At 36.0% G+C, this 21,467-nt stretch overlaps 1 protein-coding gene across 1 annotated transcript in view; it reads left to right on the top strand.

Annotated features, from left to right (window-relative positions):
* Positions 1-21,467, top strand: part of ARSB (arylsulfatase B) — a 1,447,444-nt gene that overhangs the window by 1,047,590 nt on the left and 378,387 nt on the right. Inside the window, exon 6 of the mRNA XM_044063707.1 lies at positions 5,408-5,478. Within this exon, the coding sequence (XP_043919642.1) occupies positions 5,408-5,478 (71 nt within the window). The remainder of the gene's footprint in view (positions 1-5,407; positions 5,479-21,467) is intronic.

Here is a 21,467-nt window from a genome sequence, read left to right as displayed (position 1 = left end):
AAGCCATAACTGCCAGTACAGCTCTTATTTTTTTAATAGCAGACCCCATGGTCAACAAAATTAACAAAGTGGGAATTTTTTTCCCCCAAAGGGAACTTATCTGCCCAGCAAAGGAAAGCAGAGGCCAACCATTGATCCTTGAAAGCCAGAAGTGCATATTCTTCGATGGCTGTAAAGCGCTGTAGGACTTCACACCCAAACTTGTCTTTTAGTTACCTCAGCTGGAGCTGGCAGACAGCTTGGACACATGGAAGGTTCCCTGAAGCATTGGAAGCTGGCCTGATGTTCGCTGTAATATCCTTGGCAGTGTGTAAGTCGTATAGCTAAGGCTACAACAGCAGTGATCAATATATCTAAAGATATCTGAGCACATCTCTAAATGAAAAATATTGATAAAACCTAACTGCATCCAAGAGCAGTGTTTTTGCAGGGGTCAAGCCCTCTGAACCCACCCACATCCTCTTGTAGTTAAATGTACCAACTCTGAAGTCACACAACAGTGGAAAAAGGGTATATATCCTTCCCTGGTATAACTTAAATTTTGTAGATAATTTGTGTTTAGATATTTTTAACTGTTGATATTTTGTTTTGATATTTTTAATAGTCAATATTATGAACATTAGCTATTTTTTTATCAGTAATTAGGCTGTCGATATTTAGGTGATTCAGTCAATTATCATACACCCATACAGAAATAAATACACACGATTTAGTAACAGTGTATATATTTATTTATTCTGCAATGTATACATGTATCTATGTCTTTATATATACATATATACTTAGATATATCTAAGAACAAAATGATGTATCCAAAGGCTCAACAGGAACAAAAAATTCAAAATGACTTAAATAAAACTCTGTTTTAATGAAATGAAAAAAAGCCTGGTATGCCTCCAGGCGAAAGCGCTTGATGTGGAATTTTTTTTATCATTTCATTAAAACAGAGTTTTATTTAAGTCATTTTGAATTTTTTGTTCCTGTTGAGCCTTTGGATACATCATTTTGTTCTTGGTCTGGTTCGGATCTAATTTGGTTTTAGATATATCTAAATTACAAATGCACACTGATGTGTATATGTGTGTTTGTGGGTGTACATACAGATGTGCACATAATCTATATCTATTTCACCTTCCCTTTCTCTCTCTCTCTCTATAGATATATATATATATATATATATATATATATATATGCATAACTATATCCACACTCCTCCTCCACAACAATTAGCACTTCCACACTTACACTCACTCTCTATCAAGCCGCACTGGCCTTTTACCTCTTTCTCGGTTCACTTACTAGAAAATGTAAACAATCTATTAATAAAAAATATAGTCTCTACCTTCTCTTGAATACTTTGTCTACAGATATTGTAAGATACTGCTATTCTCATGTAACCCTGTATGAAGTATTGTGCTAGATTCTGTCATATTTATTTTTTGCTTATTATTTACTTGCCCTACAGTTATACTGTATTTTGCTTATTTTTTGTTTATTTTTACTTGTTATTCTTCTTGTCAAACATGGAGCTTTTCTCCCTGGGCATCCACTGAAAATGGACCTGGTCCAGTTGGATCTTTCCCGGTTAACAAATGTAAAATAAATAAAATAAAAAAAATACACATTATTTATTCTACTATCTGAGACACAAAATTCTTAAACTAGGTGACATACACTCAAAGCCTGGCCCACCTCTTCCAACTAATCTGCACAGTACACAATGCAACCCTCCACAATCACTGCAGCTTGAAGTTGCATTGCCTGTACTACTGCAAACCACTACATCACATTTCCTGAGTAATAACACCAGCATTACAAACAAAAAAGGTTTACATTCCCATGCATTAACATCAGCAGCATTAATAACAAATGGGCCATGTTAGATATCAGGATTTCTACTCATGGCCATTTTAAAAATCTGGATTTCCACTGAAAACCCTCTAATTTGTACACTTACTGAAAGATGTCTTTAAGATAATTTCCCCCTTTATGACAGTAGATCTCGCACTAGATCGGGGGTCATGCTTCTTATCAAACACAAAAATGCAGTCGTACTGGACCACCATTTGATACTCAAACGATAAACGGTGGTCCAGTATGATTTTCTGTCTGTTTTGGAGTTTGTGGTTTTATTTGGCTCATGCTTCTTATCAAAAAGACCTCTTTATTAGATATTTTTAATTTCTCTAATTCTTACAATAGTGATGATAGAGCTTCTAACTATATTACAGCTAACCTCACTATAAGAAATCATACATATCTGTTTTTGTTTATATATAGTCCTCTATCATCCTCAGTTAAAATCATAAAATGTATTCTGTATAATGTCTTCCCAAATGGCTTTCCTCATAATACTACTATTCTATTAAAGGACGTCAATGCAAATGCAACAGATTCAGAATCTACCCAACTGTCTTATCTCTAAGTAACGGTTGAACAACTAGTAAACAGTCCCACCAGACCAAACTAACCGATAACAAACCATACTACTTTAAAAATCAAGTGAAAAAAAAAACAATTTTTACTGTTTGTTTTTGGTATAATTATGACCTCAACTTGTAAAATGGACTTTCTTATTCTAAAATGTGTAGTTTTTGTTTTGTTTACTTCAGTGGTCCTATATTTAAGTTTAATAAACTGATGATTCTGTTTACTGTATGCTGAGCAACTGCCCCATTAGTACCTTATTCTGTGTCATCCAGCTGCACCTTCTGATGATGCAGTAACAGTTTGTAGTGGGGATGACATATGTTCTTTAGTCTGCAGCAGATTTTATTACAAAATATTGAATACAGCACAGTCAGTCACTCTGTCAGATAATGAATCTATATTTAAGTGAAAGGTAACAAAAATAAGCAACAACAGGATAATCTTCTTTGCAAGACATATGGTGCTTAGCATACAGTGTAATAAAAACAGATGTACAACTAATAAATTAATGCTAAAAATTGATTGATCAATTTTAGGGGAAAAATACAGATGTGTGAATTACCTAAATGATAGTTCTACTGTACACTGAGTTTGTATGTTATACAATAAGGCATTGTTGGAAAAAATGTGGAGTAATTTGTGAATCTTTGAAGATGAGGATGCTGTAAAATGATCACTCCATAGTAGGGAGCTGTTTATTACAGTGTGACATATGTTTTATCACACTATGTATCAAGTACAATAAACTTTACTAGGGATTTATTTCTGGTGCATGGAGTGCCACAATTATGTTCTGAAATCTGGCAAAAGTAAACTTAAGTGCTTCCAGAGTAAATACATTGTAGCAATCAGGTTATTATAGTTACATCCATGTCCCCCACTACTGGTGTCTCTTCAACAGCAAACAGGATGATGGATGGCTGAATGGGGGCTATATTACGTGATCGAAAATTCAGATGTTCGAACACGTAATGATCGACCCCAATTGAGCGAAATGGCAGAATGTCGAACACGTAAACGGAAATCTCCGTAAGGGGAATTTCCGTTTACTGCAATGTAGTGCGGTCTCGGAGTTGGTATATTTAAGTAGCGGGGGATGTGTAGGGGGGCTTAATGGTTTGTGTTTTTGTTATTTTTTTCCAGCCGTTCGACATTTTGCCGGTTCGCTCTATTGGGGTCAATCATTACGTGTTCGAACATCTGAATTTTTGATCACATAATATAAACCCGGCTGAATGCACCCTCCCAACACTTTGTGCCTGGAGAAATTGCCCGTCTCTCCCTACTCTAGATACTGTTCTGGTGCATCCCTAGTGCAAGACCCAAACTTAACAGTGCTTAGGGGTGCTTAACAAATGTTTTTTAATGGCACCTAAGTGCTAAAAGATCGGATCTCACACTAGGGACTAATAGTGGACAGTGCCAGCCAGAAAAGAACATCTGGATTTTCCAGTATTCTTAGTCAAGTAATTTGAGAGGTATGCTGCTGGTCATTCAGCAGTGCTAAATGGTGTACAGTACATTCATAATATTGCAAATAACACTAGCACAACTAATGAACATTTAATTTCCAGAGTCAATAGAGGGACCACTGTTGTCCAAGGGAACCACAACAGCTGTTCTCCACACCTCTGAGATATAACCAGAAGTGAGTTTCAGGTTGAAGAGGATCTTGACTTTTGTCTGCTGAGTTTTCTTGATATATGTCTTACCTGTAAAATGCTTACAAGTAGTACTTGTTTTTGCTTTTCCATTAGTGATAAAGTATATGTCTATCAGTTCAAACAAAATTCCATAAAATTATATTTAAGACTGTAATAATCTACAGTTTTATACATTTTTCTAATCCCACATAGAAGTAGAATTATTCATTAATACTACGTCTAATTTTTTAAATGCGGTGTCTTGAACTACTGATATGAATATTTTCTGTGACATTATTTCTGCAGAATAAGACTAATTACATTTTTAGGTGTCCTTTTGATCACTAAATGGTGCATTCAAATTCCAGATATGTTATTATATTCCTGTAATTTTTTAGATAACAATTATGAAATTGTAACCTTGTATGTTCTTTTTTATGGGGTGTGTGTTTGATAGCAACGGTCTTTGTTAAGCAAGATGCTTTCTAGCTTTGTAGTCAGTTGTCTGGTTGATACATTTCCTAGCTTTGTAGTCAGTTGTCTGGTTGATACATAGCAACTTCATCTTGTTAACATTTCTCAAAAAATGTTTCTTTTAAAGTAAACTGTTTCCTGTTTTTATATTCCATACCCCATGACTAAATATTTCTGCTCAATACTGATAATTTTTGAAAGTGATGTCCTATGCATACCACAGTGTTTTGTGAATGACCTTTCTGCCTTTCCTGTAGATATGAGGAAGGTACTAGAACAGTGCTTTTTCTGAGCCAATGTCATGGTCCAGGGGAATAAGTCCCCATGGACAGCCCAGGTGGCCAGGGTTTGATTAGTGGTTAGGGTACCTGAGGTGCTGACATAGGAGGATGGAAGTACCCCTCCTGATGGGGAGGACATGCACTCAGGCACATCCTTGATGGTAGATTTCCAGCAGAGTGTGGGGTCATGCAGGTGGCATTGTCTAAAGGAGGCAGGAGGATTGGCTGAGTTGCCACAGAGGTGGGATGATATGGAAGCATGCCGTACTGTACGAGCACCTTATGGAGCACAGGTATGCACAGAGGATGGAGAATATTAAGGTGCAAAGAAACAACACTGTGCCCTGAGACCCTCAGTCTCATCACTGGTCCTAGATGTTGATAAGGTTTAGTCTGGGGGAGTCTACGGTGGGTCCAGTCAACCCAGTGAATGAGGAGAGATCCTGGAAGGGAGCTGATGTAGAGGTGCAGGAAGACAAAAATATACTAAAAAATTAAATAAGTTAAAAGAACAGTGCATTTTCTAAAGTTCATGTGGTCTGTGATATGAAATAATGATGCTTTATAATTGCATTTCAGTGAAGGAGAACCCTCTCCCAGGAAAGAACTGCTTCATAACATCGATGCCATTTATGATGATCCTTCGCCATGTAAGCAAATATTTTTATTTAAGTCATTGATTTTTGAGTCTTGCATAGATCGTGCTGTCATGTTGCTTATAGATACCAGGAATCCGAGGGTTTATTGTTCAGCCACATTTTAAAAACTAAAGTGACATTTGATTACCTCTCATATTATTTTTGAATTAATGTATGTTCATAAATCTCAACTTCTAAGCACAAGAGATTTGGAGAGAGCCAAAAATAATTGGGGGGGGGGGGTTAAGGCCCAAAATTGGGGACAGATTTTTGCATGTTGCTGGTATAAGCTTGGAAAATTGCTAGAATAACAGACTTTTTATTAGTGTACATTTTCTAAAGGATATGAAATCTGGAACTCAAATGTAAGCCATTATTTATTGACTTCAATTCTCAATGATTTGCCAGAAAACCATGAGTTTTATGAGGAACAGACTAAACATTTAGGGAAATTTTTATTTTTAGTTCACATTTTTTACCCAGAAAAATCTGACTGGGATAATTCCATTTTCAGGATATGCCGGCGGGAAAAGCTGCAGATTGACATAATATGGTTACAGTTAGATAAAGTTATTACAGTACCTAATACAAAACAACATATCAACCAGTAAAACATTAAACTTCATACAGTGTGAACCTATACATACATGGTACAAATATTTAGACAGCTATAACAAGATGAAAAATTAGTTGTCAATAGTTAAAGTATTTGCAATTTACAGTTCATAGAGATGGCATTAAACACACTTGAGTACACTCATTGGAACAGATATCACTAAATTATATAACATAGGCAAAATTATATTTTGACCATTATGTAAGAAATAGAATGACTGCTTGGAGAGAAAGAATTAGTAAGAAATATGCTGATGGTGGAAGGCGGGAGGGGCAAGTTCAGCCCAGGATAGTGCAGGAGCATAGCCAAGGCTTATTTAGGTAGAATTTTAATTGTAGTTTGAAGTTGGAGAGGTTAGAGTTAGATCTACTTTGCAGAAAATCTAGACAATCTTTAAATATCTGATAGTTGAGAGGCGTATGTCAGTATGCATGCAAAAACGTGACATTATTTTTCTATGAAAAAAATATTTCTTCTTGGTGCCAGTCTCATTCTCAGCTTTAATATGTACAGTAGAATACATTTAATAGTTGCAAGAGTGCCATAGTGGGATCTTTGGGAAGACAAATGAGGGACCCCTCTCTCATCCCCTAAAGGGCCCATCTCTATACCAGAAGAATACAAATTCCTGTAATCACGGCTGCACAGGTAAAAAACACACTCTCCAAAGCCAAGAACACAGCATCCATGGGACCTGACAAAATCCCAGGCTGCGTTCTACATGAACTACAGAACGAACTGGCACCCCACCTAAGTACCATGTTCAATCATAGCCTCACCTCAGGCTTTGTGCCCACTGAATGGCGCACAGCAACGGTTATCCCACTCCACAAAGGGGCAGCCACCACGGACCCTGGGAACTACCGCCCTATTAGCCTGATGAGCCTGGTCTGCAAGGCTATGGAACATATCATCATGGAACTTATAAACAATGATATTGGTAATCTCCAAACTCTGGACCCTACCCAGTTTGGGTTTGTAAAAGGCAGAGCGTATCTCCTAAACCTGATAGACTTCTTTCAAGCGGTCACCAAAGACGTAGATGAGGTTAAGGTGGTTCACACAGCCTATCTAGATCTCTCCAAGGCTTTCAACACCATTCCCCACTCTGGGATTATAGATAAACTCACTAAACTAGGTATAAATTCCTATGTCACAAGATGGGTTGCCAATTGGCTCACTGACAGAACCCACACTTTGAAAGTAGCAGACTCTAAATCCAGCTTCAGACCATTGACAAGTGGAGTACCACTGGGTTCAGTCCTAGGTCCTCTCTTGTTTGGCATCAACTTCTCTGAAGTACAGGCTAACACAGACGTTCTTTGACTAACAAAGTTTGCAGATGACTGCAAACTAGGAGCCATAATCAAACTTCCTAACGATGTGGACATCCTACAAAATGGCCTCACTGAGACAGATGCCTGGTGTCAAAGCCATGGCCTCAAGCTCAATGCCAAAACGTGTATTGTCATCCCTTTTGGTAAAAACTGTACCCATGAACTACCACATAGGCGGTAGTCTAACACCGAAAGTGTGATGAGACCTTGGGACACAGGTGGACAGTAGTCTCTCCTTTGATAATCACATCGCCACAGTAGTCAGGAAATCCTTCTACGTGGCACACCTCATCACAAAAGGTTTCTCATCCAGAAAAAAAGAGGTCATTGTTCCCCTCTACTCATCACTCATTAGACCCATTATAGAGTACAGTGCCCCTTTTGCTATGTATCTCACAAGACATCTACAACAACTGGAAAGGCCACAGAAATACCTCACAAAGAGGATTACCAGCCTCAAATAGATGCCCTACGCAGACCGTCTCAAAAAACTCCAGCTTTACTCTGTCACATATCGCCTACTCAGAGGCGATCTCTGCCTAACATACAAAGCTATGTCAGACCCAGAGCTGTTGGACATGCTCCACTTAAAGAAATACCAATCCCTCCAAGCTACACGCTCTAGGCACCTAAACAACTTGTGAAACTTTGAAGGATGTAGTTGAACTAAAACTATTTAAACTAACTATCCCCATCCTGTGATATACTCATACACATGATGCAGAGCTACTACATTTAATCCTAAAACAGCTTATGGTTCCTTGATAAGACTGCTCGTCGATAGTTTAGATTTGTGACATCTCAGAGCTGTACAAGTCAGTTTTAGATTCTTCCACATAATTTGTGGCATTGCTGGTTGCTTGCAGATGTGCAGCTCAGTAATTATATATAGAAGATTAGTGGCCACGTGTGATAACTCTCCACTACATCCGACCTTCAAGATACATCTGAAACTGGTTCACCTGCAGCTATTACATAATGCCAACTCCTAAAACTGCTATCTAAAGCTAAAAATACTGCATCAATGGGTCCTCACAATATTTCTGGAAGCATCTTATGTTGCATGAAGGATGATTTACCTAACAGCAATGTCCAGTCTCTGCCTTCATATAGTTTTTTTACCAAGTGAAAGGAGAACAACTACAGTCATTCCCCCTGCATAAGGGAGAACCTTGCACAGACCCAGGCAATTACAGGTCCATAAGTCTGACTAGCCTCATATGCAAAACCATGGTAAGACTTATGGAATTAATTGGTCATAACATAGGAAATGAGAAAAGTGAGACATTTTTAGTAACTGTTTAAGTACAAGTATGAAACATTTTGTGAGAAGATAAAAAGAAATGAGAGAATGAATGTTTTAATGAAGAAATAGAAAATATCAAGAAAAAATAAAAATGTGGAAAATAAAGATAGATGAGATAGAAGGTTGAAAAACATGGTATAAAATATAATGGTAGACTATTATTGTGTTAAACCCAGGGGAAAATTTACCAGAAGGAAAGATTAAAGCTATAAAAGTGGTGTTGTGATAAAGTAGAATGTCAAGATTTTTATATGGAGACTGGGAATAAAGAAATTACCAGTGAAAGCAAATATGTCTTATAAAAAGAAAAGTTAGAGAGTATGTTTGTATTATGGTGAAGAAGAAACCACAGAACATGTTTTTCTAAAATATAAAAGGTGGAGAATTTATGGCAAAAATTATCTGAAGAAATGTTTTCGATAGTTAAAAAGATAGGAGTATAAATATGGATATAATAAATAATATATAATAAGAATGGACAAAAAGTTATTTTATGTAGTATGGGTGATTTGGAATGAGAGATTAAATGAGATTATGTTTATCAGGAAGTAGATATTATGAATAATAAGACAAATCAGATGGTGGTTATGGAAAAAAGGAGTGTGGGTCTAGTTGGAAGAAAAATGCGTAAAGATAAAAAATAGAATGTATAAGGAGTTTATTATGGAAGATATTGTGTAATTTTGTAAATATGTACAGTTTGCAGAGATGTACATTTATATGTAAATAATGTGCCATTTAAGTAGGATGTAAGTAAAGGACCTCTGCTATTTTTAATAGGTGCGATAGCATCTTTTACATCCACATGAGCTACCGCCAACTCAAGCAGATAAGGACTCAGTTTAATGTCTCATTTGTAGGATGACGCATTCAGGAGTGCAGCACCCCCCTTATGCTGCACTGCAGTGTCAGTACTGTACCTACCTGCACCAACTTATAAACAAAGACATTGGCAACCTTCAAACACTGGACCCCACCCAGTTTGAGTTCGTGAAGGGCCGATCTTGTCTCCTGAACCTGATTGACTTCTTCAAATCAGTCACCAGAGCTGTGGACGAGGGTAAGGATGTCCATACAGCCTATCTGGACCTAGCCATGGTTTTTGACACCATCCTCCACTCCAGAGTCATAGATAAACTTACTAAGCTGGGCATAAATCCCTAAGTCACTCGATGGGTTACCAACTGGATTACTGACAGAACCCAGACTATAAAAGTAGCCAACTCCAAATCCAGCTCCAGACAGGTCACAAGTTGGAGCACCTCAGGGTTCAGTCCTGGGACCACTCTTGTTTAGCATCTACTTCTCTGAAGTACAGGCCAACAGGGACTCTGGCTAACAAAGTTCGCAGATGACTGCAAACTGGGAGCCATTATTGAATCCCCAAATTATGTGGATACTCTACAAAAGGGCCTTACAGAAACAGATGTTTGGTGCCAGAGCCATGGGCTCAAGCTTAATGCCAAGAAATGTATAGTTATCCCTTTTGGGAAGAACCATGTACCCATGAATTACCACATAGGTGGCAGTACACTAAACACCGAAAGTGTGATGAGAGATGAGAGACTTAGGGACACGGACAGTGGTCTCACCTTCGATAACCACATCACCACAACAGTCAGGAAATCCTTCTATGTGGCACACCTCATCACTAAGGGCTTTTCATCCAGAAAAAAGGAGGTCATTGTCCCACTGTACTCATCTCTCATTAGACCCATTATAGAGTACAACGCCCCATTTGGTATGTATCTCACAAGACATCTGCAACAGCTGGAAAGGCCACAGAAATACCTCACTAAAAGAATCACAAGCTTAAAGCAGATGCCCTATGCTGACCATCTAAAAAAAACTCCAGCTATACTCTGTGGCATATTGTCTACTCAGAGGTGATCTCTGCTTAACATACAAGGCCATGTCAAACCCTGAGCTGTTGGACATGCTCCAGTTAAAGAATTCCCAATCCCTCAGAGCCACACACTCTAGGGATCTAAACCTTGTCATCAGAATGAACAAAACATGCTGGAGGGATAGGTTCCTGACCCAGAGACTCCCCATACTCTGGAATAGACTACCCATACATGTCAAGCAGAGCACCTCCTTGGCCCTCTTCAAAAGGAACCTTGACAATTGGATGGGAGATAGGAAATTCACCTTGGGGATCACGTCAATTGCCCTGGTAGACAGAGGTCCAGGGAAGTAAATATTGTGGGAAGAAATATCCAGGGAATTGTTATGGCTAGGCTTGTATAGGCCCTATGAACCAAAGATGAGTGTGCTATGTGTTGAGCCACAGTGATATCAGCAGGAAAATTTTTATTTATCTGTTTAAATACTTATTTGCTTACACTTTTTTCATTGGGTTAGTCCCACTAGGACAATGGTTTCTTTTCATGGGAGACCTGAGGGGGTATTCACATTGGCAAGGTAAAATTTGGCTAGAGCAATGGGGAACTTCCCCTACTCTTGGTAGTCAGGGGAAAAGTTTGTGTATTACACATCCTGACTTCCTGTTTCCTGTCCAGGCATGAAGGCAGCCAGGAGGAACACTGAGAAAACTTCGCTGATACAGCTTCTGCTGAAAATGGCGTGAAAAGTGCTGAAAATATGGATGAAATGGTTGAATCACTACCAGAACTTTTTTTCTGATGATATGAGTGCAGAAAAAAACACTGACATTGGAAGAAAAAGAGATTGTAGCTGAAACAGAGATGGATTCAGATGAAAACTTTCAGAGGAGATTGTTTGAAGGAGAGACAGTTACCTCTGAAAAATGCATAATTACAGTCCTCCAAGCGGGGGGGGGGGGGTTGCAGGATGATTATTTGGAAGAAATGGTAAACCAAAGTGAGCCAGAAAATAGAGTAGTAATTTCATGGAGCAACATCATGGAAAAAAAGAGAAAGAACAGACTGTGCCAGAAAAAGTTTCAGAGACAAAAACTTATGCACAAACTGTTGGAGAAGGAACAAAAAAGAAAGAAGAAATAAAAGAATCAACAAAGAAATGTGTGGGTAGTAAAAAAGAAGAACGTCTGGACAGGTATGAATTTTGGGACTCTGTCATAGCACCTCTGGGTGTCAATGCAAAAGAGGTAAATGCATTTATTTTAAGTAATAGAGACTTTTTGTGACTTGATATTTGAAACTGGGCAGGCCATGGAAATTTTTTGGGTGTATATGAACAAAAGAAAAACATTTATCTATGGTCAGAATATGTGGTGCAAGCGTTTTGCATACAAAAAAAAAAGAATAATGAACCAGTTTAGAACTGAAGTTGAAGCAAAAGAACTGAAAGAAAATTTAACTATATGTGAAGAAGTAATGGATACTAGAAAAATATATGATAAAAGAGGACTATGGACTGGGGGATAGGAATGTGGAGTAATACTGAAAATGGAAAATGCTAATGTTATGCATGTACATAGTATAATTAATGTTCATGGTAATAGGGGGTTTGTGAAATACAGGGGTCAACCAAAGACTTGTTTTGTGGAAAAGATGATCATTTAATAAATGAATGTGATAAAACGATGTTATTTATGAGGTAAAACAGGGCATAATGCAAAAATCTGATTTAAAGTGCAAAGAAATGTGGCAATACTGGCCATTCATGCATAAAATGTGAAATGAATATGCAAGAAAATGAAATTATACAGGAGGAAGAGTCAAAAGAATGTGTTATTCAAGAAAATGTGCAAAAATATGTGAATGATAAAGAGGTTGTACATGAAGTTGAAGAAAGGAACAAGGAAGAGGAAACAGAGGAGACAAGTGAGGAAGAAGCTGCCTGGAAATACAGTAAGAATCAAAAAAAATTTTGAAAGGAAAAAGAGTTAAAGGAAAATTCAAGAATATAATGCTTAGACAAAATAAAGGAAAGGGGTTAACATTTTATTATACTAACTGTTCTTAAAAAGCTGAAAACGTTAGCTTGAAGTGTGAACAGTATGAAAAATCTTAAGAGGAGAATGGGTACATTACAATGGTGTGCTGCACTCGATGCTCATATTATTGTTTTATTTATTATTTATTTTACATTTGTTGATCGGGATAGTCTGACTGGATACATGTCCATTTTCAGCGGAGGCCCGGGGAGAAAAGCTCCACACAATAATGTGATATATACATTAAAACAGAGCCAATTTATAGAATACATGAGTCACACTATTTATACATATTTTTAAATCAGAAAAAAACACTGTACAAGTGTAGGAAAGAAGAAATAATTAAAAAAAATCTTACTGTTAAGAGTTAGGTAGGAAAGAGCAGGTCATGAGGTAAAAGGTAAGTGGTGGCAGGAAGATGTGAGGGGAAGAGGAGGTTTGATAGGAAAATAGGGAGGGATGAAGAGATAAATAAAAAGTCTTTTGGCTTTTCCTGGTTAGGGGTCGCCACAGCGGAACACCCGTCTGCTAATGATTGGCAGCGGATTTTTACGGTGCCGAGTTGCCAGCCCGACACTCAACCTTCAAAGAAGGCACGCCCATTCATGCATGCACCTATCTGCATGTCTTTAACATCACTTGACCACTAGGAGGATATGCAGACTCCACACAGAAGATGCTCCAGCTGAGAATCGAAAGGGAGAACCTCTTGCTGTCAGGTGACAAAGCTAACTGCTGCACCATGGCGGCTTCAGAAGAAGAGATAAATAGTAAGCTAATAAAGGGATGGTGAGAGAGGTGTGAAGAGACAAAGATGAGTACTAGGTTAAAGTGGGGAGGTTACAAGGGCAAGTAGTGAGGTGGGTAAGGTAGTGTTTAAGAGAGATTTTGAAAGTAGGAGTCTGGGATAGGCTTCTTAGAGTCAAGGGGAAGCCTGTTCCAGAGGATGGCTAGAGAGTCGCTATATACGTTTTGTCCTACGCTTTTGTTAGTTTTGTAAATTTGTAGAAGATGTTGATTAGAGCTCCTTAAAGATTGAGTGGGAGTATAATAGGAGACTAGTGAAGAGAGATATCAGATTATTACCAGAAGAGGAAGAAAGAACACAAACTGAAAAACTTTGTACTGGTATGGTAGTTTGGAACATGGGGAAAGAAATGTGCTTGGGCATATGTATATTATGTCAAGAAAGCATTAAAATATTAGATGTAACCATAGTGGAACTAGGTCAAATTATGGTAGTAGACTTGAGATGGAAAAAATATGTGTATAGAATTATAGCTTTATATACATATGTGACAAAAATGAGAGAGAACTGATGTTTAAAAATATTCTTGAATATGTTTTTGTAAATATGGACATAGTGGTGGGTGGTTTTTACTGTAATTTAAGAAAAAATAAGAGAAATTTTGATGTTAAAATGGTTAAAGAAATTATGAGAAGTGGAATGTTAAGTGTATGGTAGAATAACCACTGGGCCTACAAAAGGAACGAAATTAGGACATAAATTGATTATTGTTTAATATCTGATAGTTTAAAGGTTAAAGAAAAAGGAATTACATATGCTGGATTTTTGGATCATGTGTCTATATGGGTCAAAGTACAGGAAAATGAAAAATATATAAGAATAGGAAAAGGCATAAAGAGAATTAATGAAAAGAAATTAGACTTAGAAGCAAAAAAACTTATGGAATTATGAAAATGAATATAAGAGAGTTTTACGAGAACTGGACTGTTTGGTGGCTTAATTTTAAAGAGGAATATAAAAAAGTGTTTTTAGAATTTATAAGGAAGAAAATAAGAAAAGAAAAAGAGACATATAAGTTAAGTCAAGAAACATTCAAAGACTTATTAAAGAAGAAAAATTTATTTTATGAAAATCAAATTTAAATTAACATATTATATAAACAAAAATATTGTTTACAAGAAAAGAAAGAAGAAGGTAGCACCATATTTGTGTAAAATAGTAAAAGAAAGAAAAATAATAAGAGAATGAAAAGAATAAGAATGCTAAGCAAGTAAGACAGCAAGAAGGAATATACAAAATAATTAAAGAATATTTATGGGAATTATTTTTTAAAAGAGAAGAAAACACAGAACAAATTTATAAAGGTGAAAAATTAAATAATAAAGATAATGAGTATTTAGAACAAAAAATAACTATGAAAGAATTGAATGAAATTCTAAAAGATATTGATGTGAATTCTGCAGCAGGACTGGCTGGAACTGAATATGGTATGTATGAAGAAATGGAGTGACAAAAAATCATTTTAATCATTTTTATAGAAGTTATGATTGAATGGTTAGAAACTGGAATTAAAGAAAAAGAGATATGTATAGGAGGTATACAATTTATGTTTAAAAAAGGAAAGAGATAAAAAAATTAGAGACCTGTAACTTTGAATAATACGGATGATAAAATTTATATGAGAGTAATAAGGTTACAAAAAATGCACAGAATATATGACCAAAATGTATTCAGAACAAAAGGAAAAGGAAGTTGCATTATTATGGATAAGGTAAATAATTGATGATATCATAAATAATGTAGAAGAGAAGGTTATGATAGTGGATATAAGTAAAGCCTATGATAATATGCAATATAAATCATTATGGGAATTTTTCAGGCATATAATTTAAGCAAAGCATATTACAAGTAATAAAATATGTTTGTGAAAGGAACTATGTGAAACTAAATGTAAATGGCTGGATTGGGGAAGAAATAAAAATAGAATGTGCAATAAAGCAGAGCTATCCAGCTAGTAGTGTAATTTTAAAATCATTAGTTATGAAGTAGTGAGGGAAATTGAAGTGTCAAGCAGTAGTGGATACAAAATGATGAAGGAAGTATAATTGCCAGTAATGTAGAATTATGCAGATGATATTGTACTAATTGTTAAAAAATAAAGCATGGATGGAAGAAGTAAATGAAAAATTAAGTATAAATAAAGAGAAAAGTAAAGGATTTGGTTTTGGAGGTATGATAGGAGGTATTGAGTTCAATGAAAAATAAATATATTAGGAGTAATATTTGGAAGGAATGAATACAAACAACAACAATGGGATAATACAGTCAAGAAAATTAAGGATATGACTAATTTTTGGAAATCAGATTTTCATATAGAGAAAAGCACATGTTGAACACCATGGTAATAGGAAAAAATTATTAGATTGCTAACATCTATATGATTCCTAAAGGAACTAATGATGATTATATTTTCTTTTATATGGGGCTCTAGACTAAATCCAATAACTAGAGGGATTCTATATATAAAAGAAGAGCAAAGAGGCTTGGGTTTAATAAACCCAGCAGTACATGCATCATCTTTAATTTTACATAAGTTATTAAAAGGAATTATGAATAAAAAACTTGATAGAAATGATACTGTATTATAAATACAAAGAAATGTGTGAAGGAATGGAAGTTAAAAAAGAAGCAAAAGCCTTGTGAATGAAGAAATGAAAGATACCAAAACAAAATTGTGTTATGGAAAATAAAAAAGAATATATGTGAAAAAAAGTATGGAATGGTACTTAAATATTCTGAAAGCATTTTATTGCATTGATCCATGGAAAGATTTAGCAAACGATAAGAAAAAAAAGCCATAATGATGAGATATAATAAGTATAAAAAAGATTAAAGAATGTAATGATTTTTTCTGTAGAGATTGTTAGAAAACTACCGGTTAAGGCAAATATGCCATACAAGAAAAAGCAAGATAAGCTATGTAATAATGTGGAGAGTTTCAGACTACTGAACATGGGTTTTTGAAATGTGAAAGAGTTAATTTCTGGAAAGAAATATGTAAACATTATAGGGTGAAAAGTTTGTTAAAATTTGAGCAAATAAATATGGACATAATAGAATTTGGTATTGTGGTGCACAAAAACAGGAAGAAGTGAAGAAAATGGACAGAGTAATATTTTGTTTCATGGACTATATGGAATGAGAGACTAAACAAAATCAAATATAATGGAAAATGGACCTTGACAAAGATTCTGGAGAAAATAATGTTTTGGTTGTGGATAAAAGAGTTGGGGGATGCTTAAATTGAAGTTTATAATGTATGAAGATTTGTAAATAGATATAAATATATAATGTATATATCAATAAAAAACCCTACTCTTTGGAGCTGTTAGCTGGCACCAGAGGGCTTCTACAGCAGCATGGAGGAGGAGAAAAAAGCTGCAGAGAGTTTGGAGGTGGAAAGTGATAATTTGGACAAAAAAATGTTCGATATGGAGCTTCAGGATGTAATTAAAGATTCCTGTGTAGTGGATGTTACAAATGAACAGAATTTAGCTGTCTCCATGAGAAGGAAGTAAATGTGTCTGTGGTGCAGATAACAGAACTGGTGGCAAGAGGACTTGCAGATGATTTCTGTTAAAAATAATTGAGCAGGATGATCCTTGTGACAGTTCTGCTGTTTCATGGGGTGAGATGGCAAATACCTTTTTTTGGAAGTGATGAAGATTGTAGCAACAAGAATCAGGTGATGTGGCAGCAGACACTTCAGTAGTTAAAACTTAAGGAGCAGTGACAGAAAGTAAAAAAGGAAAGGTGCAACAAATTGAGAAGGTGTCTGGTTTGTGGCAGCAGATAATGTAGTAACTAAAACATATGCAGCAGTGACAGCAGTCAAAAAGAAGAGCAGCAACACACTGCAAGTAAAACTGTTTCTAACATGAAGAGAATACAAACTGTAAGAATATGAACAGAAATGACACTGTAATAGACAGTAGGTGTGGGAGAATTTGATAACTCTTCTGGGTTTTACAGCTCAAAAATTAGGTCTTTTATCATATGTCTAGTTATAGAGGGACATTAAGATATGCTGGCCAGCTTAAATCAGATTTCTTCTGTGTGGATTTTTCTCACGTAATGATTGTAACAAGGTACAAAGTAACCAGTATGGGAAGAAAGGACATATAGCAAGAAGGTGTATCCTTGAATGCAAATTGTGTAAAAATGGACACTTTTGGATGGATTGTCAAGAGTAAACCATAAGTAATGAAAAAGAAGGGGAAAGGGAAGAAAACATACATGAGAAAGGACAAGAGGCTGGAGGAGAGGGTGAACTAGGTACAGAAACTGGTGAAGAAGAAAAATATGGGGGGATGAGGATAAGAGAGTGCATGGAGGAAGAGAGGTCAGAAGAAGGGATTGATACCAATATTTTTTTTAAGTTATAGCCAGTTAAAAATCCTAATTGTAAGGATCAAGGATTATTTGTGCATAAACCCAGGAAAAACATTCAATTGAGGATAGAGTAAAAATAGGCAAATGAAAATTTATAAATATTGCCACTAAACTTAAAAAGAAGGAAAACCAACAATTTTAGACTACTTTCAGTAAATGTGAAAAGTATTATTAACACTGTAAGAAGGATAGGGATACTGGAATGGTGTGCTAAACATGATGATGATGTTACTCTGTTGGATGATATAAGTGAATAAAGACTGTTAACAGGAAAATTGTGTCCAGAAATATAATGTGGAACCTAAGAAGTGAATACTGTTCTGGAGTGGCTGTGTTTTGTAAAAAATTGTGAAAATACTAGATGCAATATTGATAAGGATGGGAAGTTTAACTGCTGTGGATGTGATTCAGGACAATATATTTATAGAATTATAGTATTATATACATATATAATTAGCAACAAAAGAGAATATATGTGTGTGTGTGTGTGTGTGTGTGTGTGTGTGTGTGTGTGTGTGTGTGTGTGTGTCTGTTTGTCTATGTATAGATGGATAGATGGATGGATAGATGGATGGATGGATGGATGGATGGATGGATGGATGGACATAGTGAGAGACAGGCACTTTATACTAACTCATTAGCCATGTGTCCATATCCACATATCCACACAGGCACAGGAAAACATGCAAGTCCATACAAACGTTAAGTTAAATTCAGGTTTGAACTATTGACATGTATTTCTGAGACAGAAACATCAGCCACTGAGCCTGTTGGTTACCCAGCCATCATGTTGTTCAGTGCATATGTATGCAATTTACTTCCAACACATGAATCAAAAAATAAATGAAATGTCCAAAGTCAAAGACCTTCACTTCTTGAGGTACTCGAGTTTGAAAATTATACCTGTTTATATCACACCAGAATGTTTTTGCATGAGTTTATTTATACTCTTCTATAAGAATTGCTTAAATGAATAGGAATGCCTTAATTTCCACATAACAAATAGCCATGTAGTCCAGCATGCTTAAATATGTGTTGCAGAAAAAGAGACCTGTAATTAAATAAATAAAATGATCGGATGTAAAATTTTAATGTACCTGATGACCTGAAGTTGCACTTAAGTGATTAAGATTCAGTTTTATATTTATACTTTTCTACATTCCTTATCACTTATGTTCCTTTTGGCATTCAGGCAGACATGACCAGCTCTTGCATTGATTGTTTGAACTACAGTTTCAGTATTCCCAACCCAACCACTACAGAATTCATGAGAAAAACACCTTTTCACATACATAGTTTATAAATATATAAGATAAAGTGAATTGGGCAACATAAGCACCCATATGTTGCCATTTACTAACATATGACAGAATCAGTTGTAATAACACTTCACAACTTATTTTAGGGCCACAGACATAAGAACTGAAGTGAATAGTCTTTGCTGCTTTAACCCCCCCCCCCCTAAAAAAACAGTAGTTTACTTGCATAGTTTGTTAGTGGGAGGGGGCAGCAACCTCATAGCAACAATGAAGGTAGTAATAGACCTCATCGGGGAAATGCTGGTGTTAAATCCAGCAAATTTATATCGGTGATAAGAAGGAAAATACAACAATAAAAATGATAAGCAAAAAGGAAGCTATCTTTTAAATCAGTTTGTGATTGGAGAATGCAGCAATATATACCTACCAGCTGTCATATTGTTATGGCAGTAGCATAGTGTTTAAGTTGCTGGTGTAAGTAACTTTAGAAAAACCTACAAAATAGTAAATCTAGAAGAGAGGAAGACAGAGAGTTAATTCAGACTTGTAGTATTTTATCACCAGCAGTCATTTTGGAGACAGATAGGAAACAAGTAGCTTGGATGCTCAAATCATAAGTAGCACTTTTTGCTACACTATATCAAATGTTTAATTGAGATAACCACTAGTAACATTTGATTTGAATACCTAGTTAGCATTTCTCTGCCTCACAAAATGGTTTATAAAAATCAATATTTGCTTAATGTTTAGACTGCAGTAGCTGTTTCAAGGAACAGTTTGGGAGGTTATAGTCCACTGGGCCACTTTGTATTTATTTATTAATGTTGTTTTATTTTATTTTATTTGACATTTGATTACTGGGAAAGTCCGACTGGGTGAACAACTCATTTTCAGCGGTGGCCCAGGGAGAAAAGCTGCAATACAAAGTAGCAGAAAAAGAGAGTTCAACTATCACATAATAATATCACAAGATTATGACAAGGTAGGACAGTTAAAACACGGAGGAATCAAAAGAACTCTACATGAAGTTTGCATGATACTTATGACTTACCAAAAACATACATGAAGTTATACATAGAGTCAAAAAAATATATACATACAGTTATGCAGGAAAAAGTATGTCAGAACAAAAGCATGCATGATGTTTTGCAGACAGCTTATAAAATGACATTTATGAAAATAACCTTATACTTAGGAAGATTGTGGAAGGAATGTTCAGTAAGGGGGGATGGTAGCGTTACATATATTATAGATATAGATATCAGAAGACAACAGATAGGGGATTTTGAGAAAGGGTAAAATGATAAGGTAGGTAAAGGATGATAGAGAAGAGGGAGGTAGAGAAGTTAAGATGTTAGTATTGGGGGATCTACGAAGGGAGAGGGAGGATGAAGAGAGCTAAGGAGGTAGTTGTTTATTAGATAAGGGCAAAGGAATAAAAGGACCAGGTGGTAAGTAGGCAGTGTAGTAGTAGCTCTAGGATAGAGTAATGGGATGTCAGTCAGCTTTATTTAGAACAAGGACAGTTAATGTGAACTAAGAAGGATTTACATTTTTTAATGATTGGAGGCAGTTTTGATGTCTAAGGGTAGAGTGTTCCACAGTTTGGTCATTGAGTAGGAGTACAGGCATTGTCTGGCAGTTTTTCTTGTCAGCTGTAAACAGCTGGAGTTTTATCATCTCTTTTGGTAGATTTTTTTTTTACTTTACAATAGTAATGAAACAAAATCTAATCTTAAGGCTGAATTAAACCATACCAGTCTGCTTCAGAAACGCTGGATACTACAGTATAAGTGCTCCCCTGTTTTCTGATGAGTAGTTAGTATGACCTGACATCTCATCCTCTCTGATTGGCTGGCTTGAAATCATAGCAGTTTTATTGGTGCCAGTTTGCTTTTGTACTACACAGTCTTACAGATAGTACTGATGTGAGCAGAGTAAGAACGATGTATTTATCTTAATCCGTTTTTTCTGTCTGCAAAAGTTCTAACTCCTGTATGATTTTTGCTTGTTAGAGGTAGTTCTGAGAACCTTTACTGAATGTGTCAACTTCCTAACCATTAGCTTCCAACCTGTCTAGCTGTTAGCACAGTATAATACATATGCATTGGTCCTGATAAATGTGTCTGTAATAACAAAAGATACATTCTTATTTTTCCTTTGCTTAATTAAATCTTGGTGGCCAGTTGGTATTCCAAACAAAGAACATTAATGTGCACTTTCCAGTCTTGAATGGGCATGTAACTCCACAGAAGTCAGACGAGATGTTCTAGTTCACACTTGATTTCAAAATAAATTTTCAGTCGATTCTCCCTTGTTATTGCATTTTGTAGTGCGTGACAGAGACAAAGGGGCATTATTTCTCTGTACTTTATTAAAGTGTGCCTACATCACCCAAGT

The sequence above is a fragment of the Protopterus annectens genome, chromosome 2.part2 (assembly GCF_019279795.1).
Source record: "Protopterus annectens isolate FY-2018-M chromosome 2.part2, PAN1.0, whole genome shotgun sequence".
NCBI lineage: Eukaryota > Metazoa > Chordata > Ceratodontiformes > Protopteridae > Protopterus > Protopterus annectens.
The sequence above is the reverse complement of the archived record's forward strand: the minus strand, read 5'-3'. Positions and strand labels throughout refer to the sequence as shown.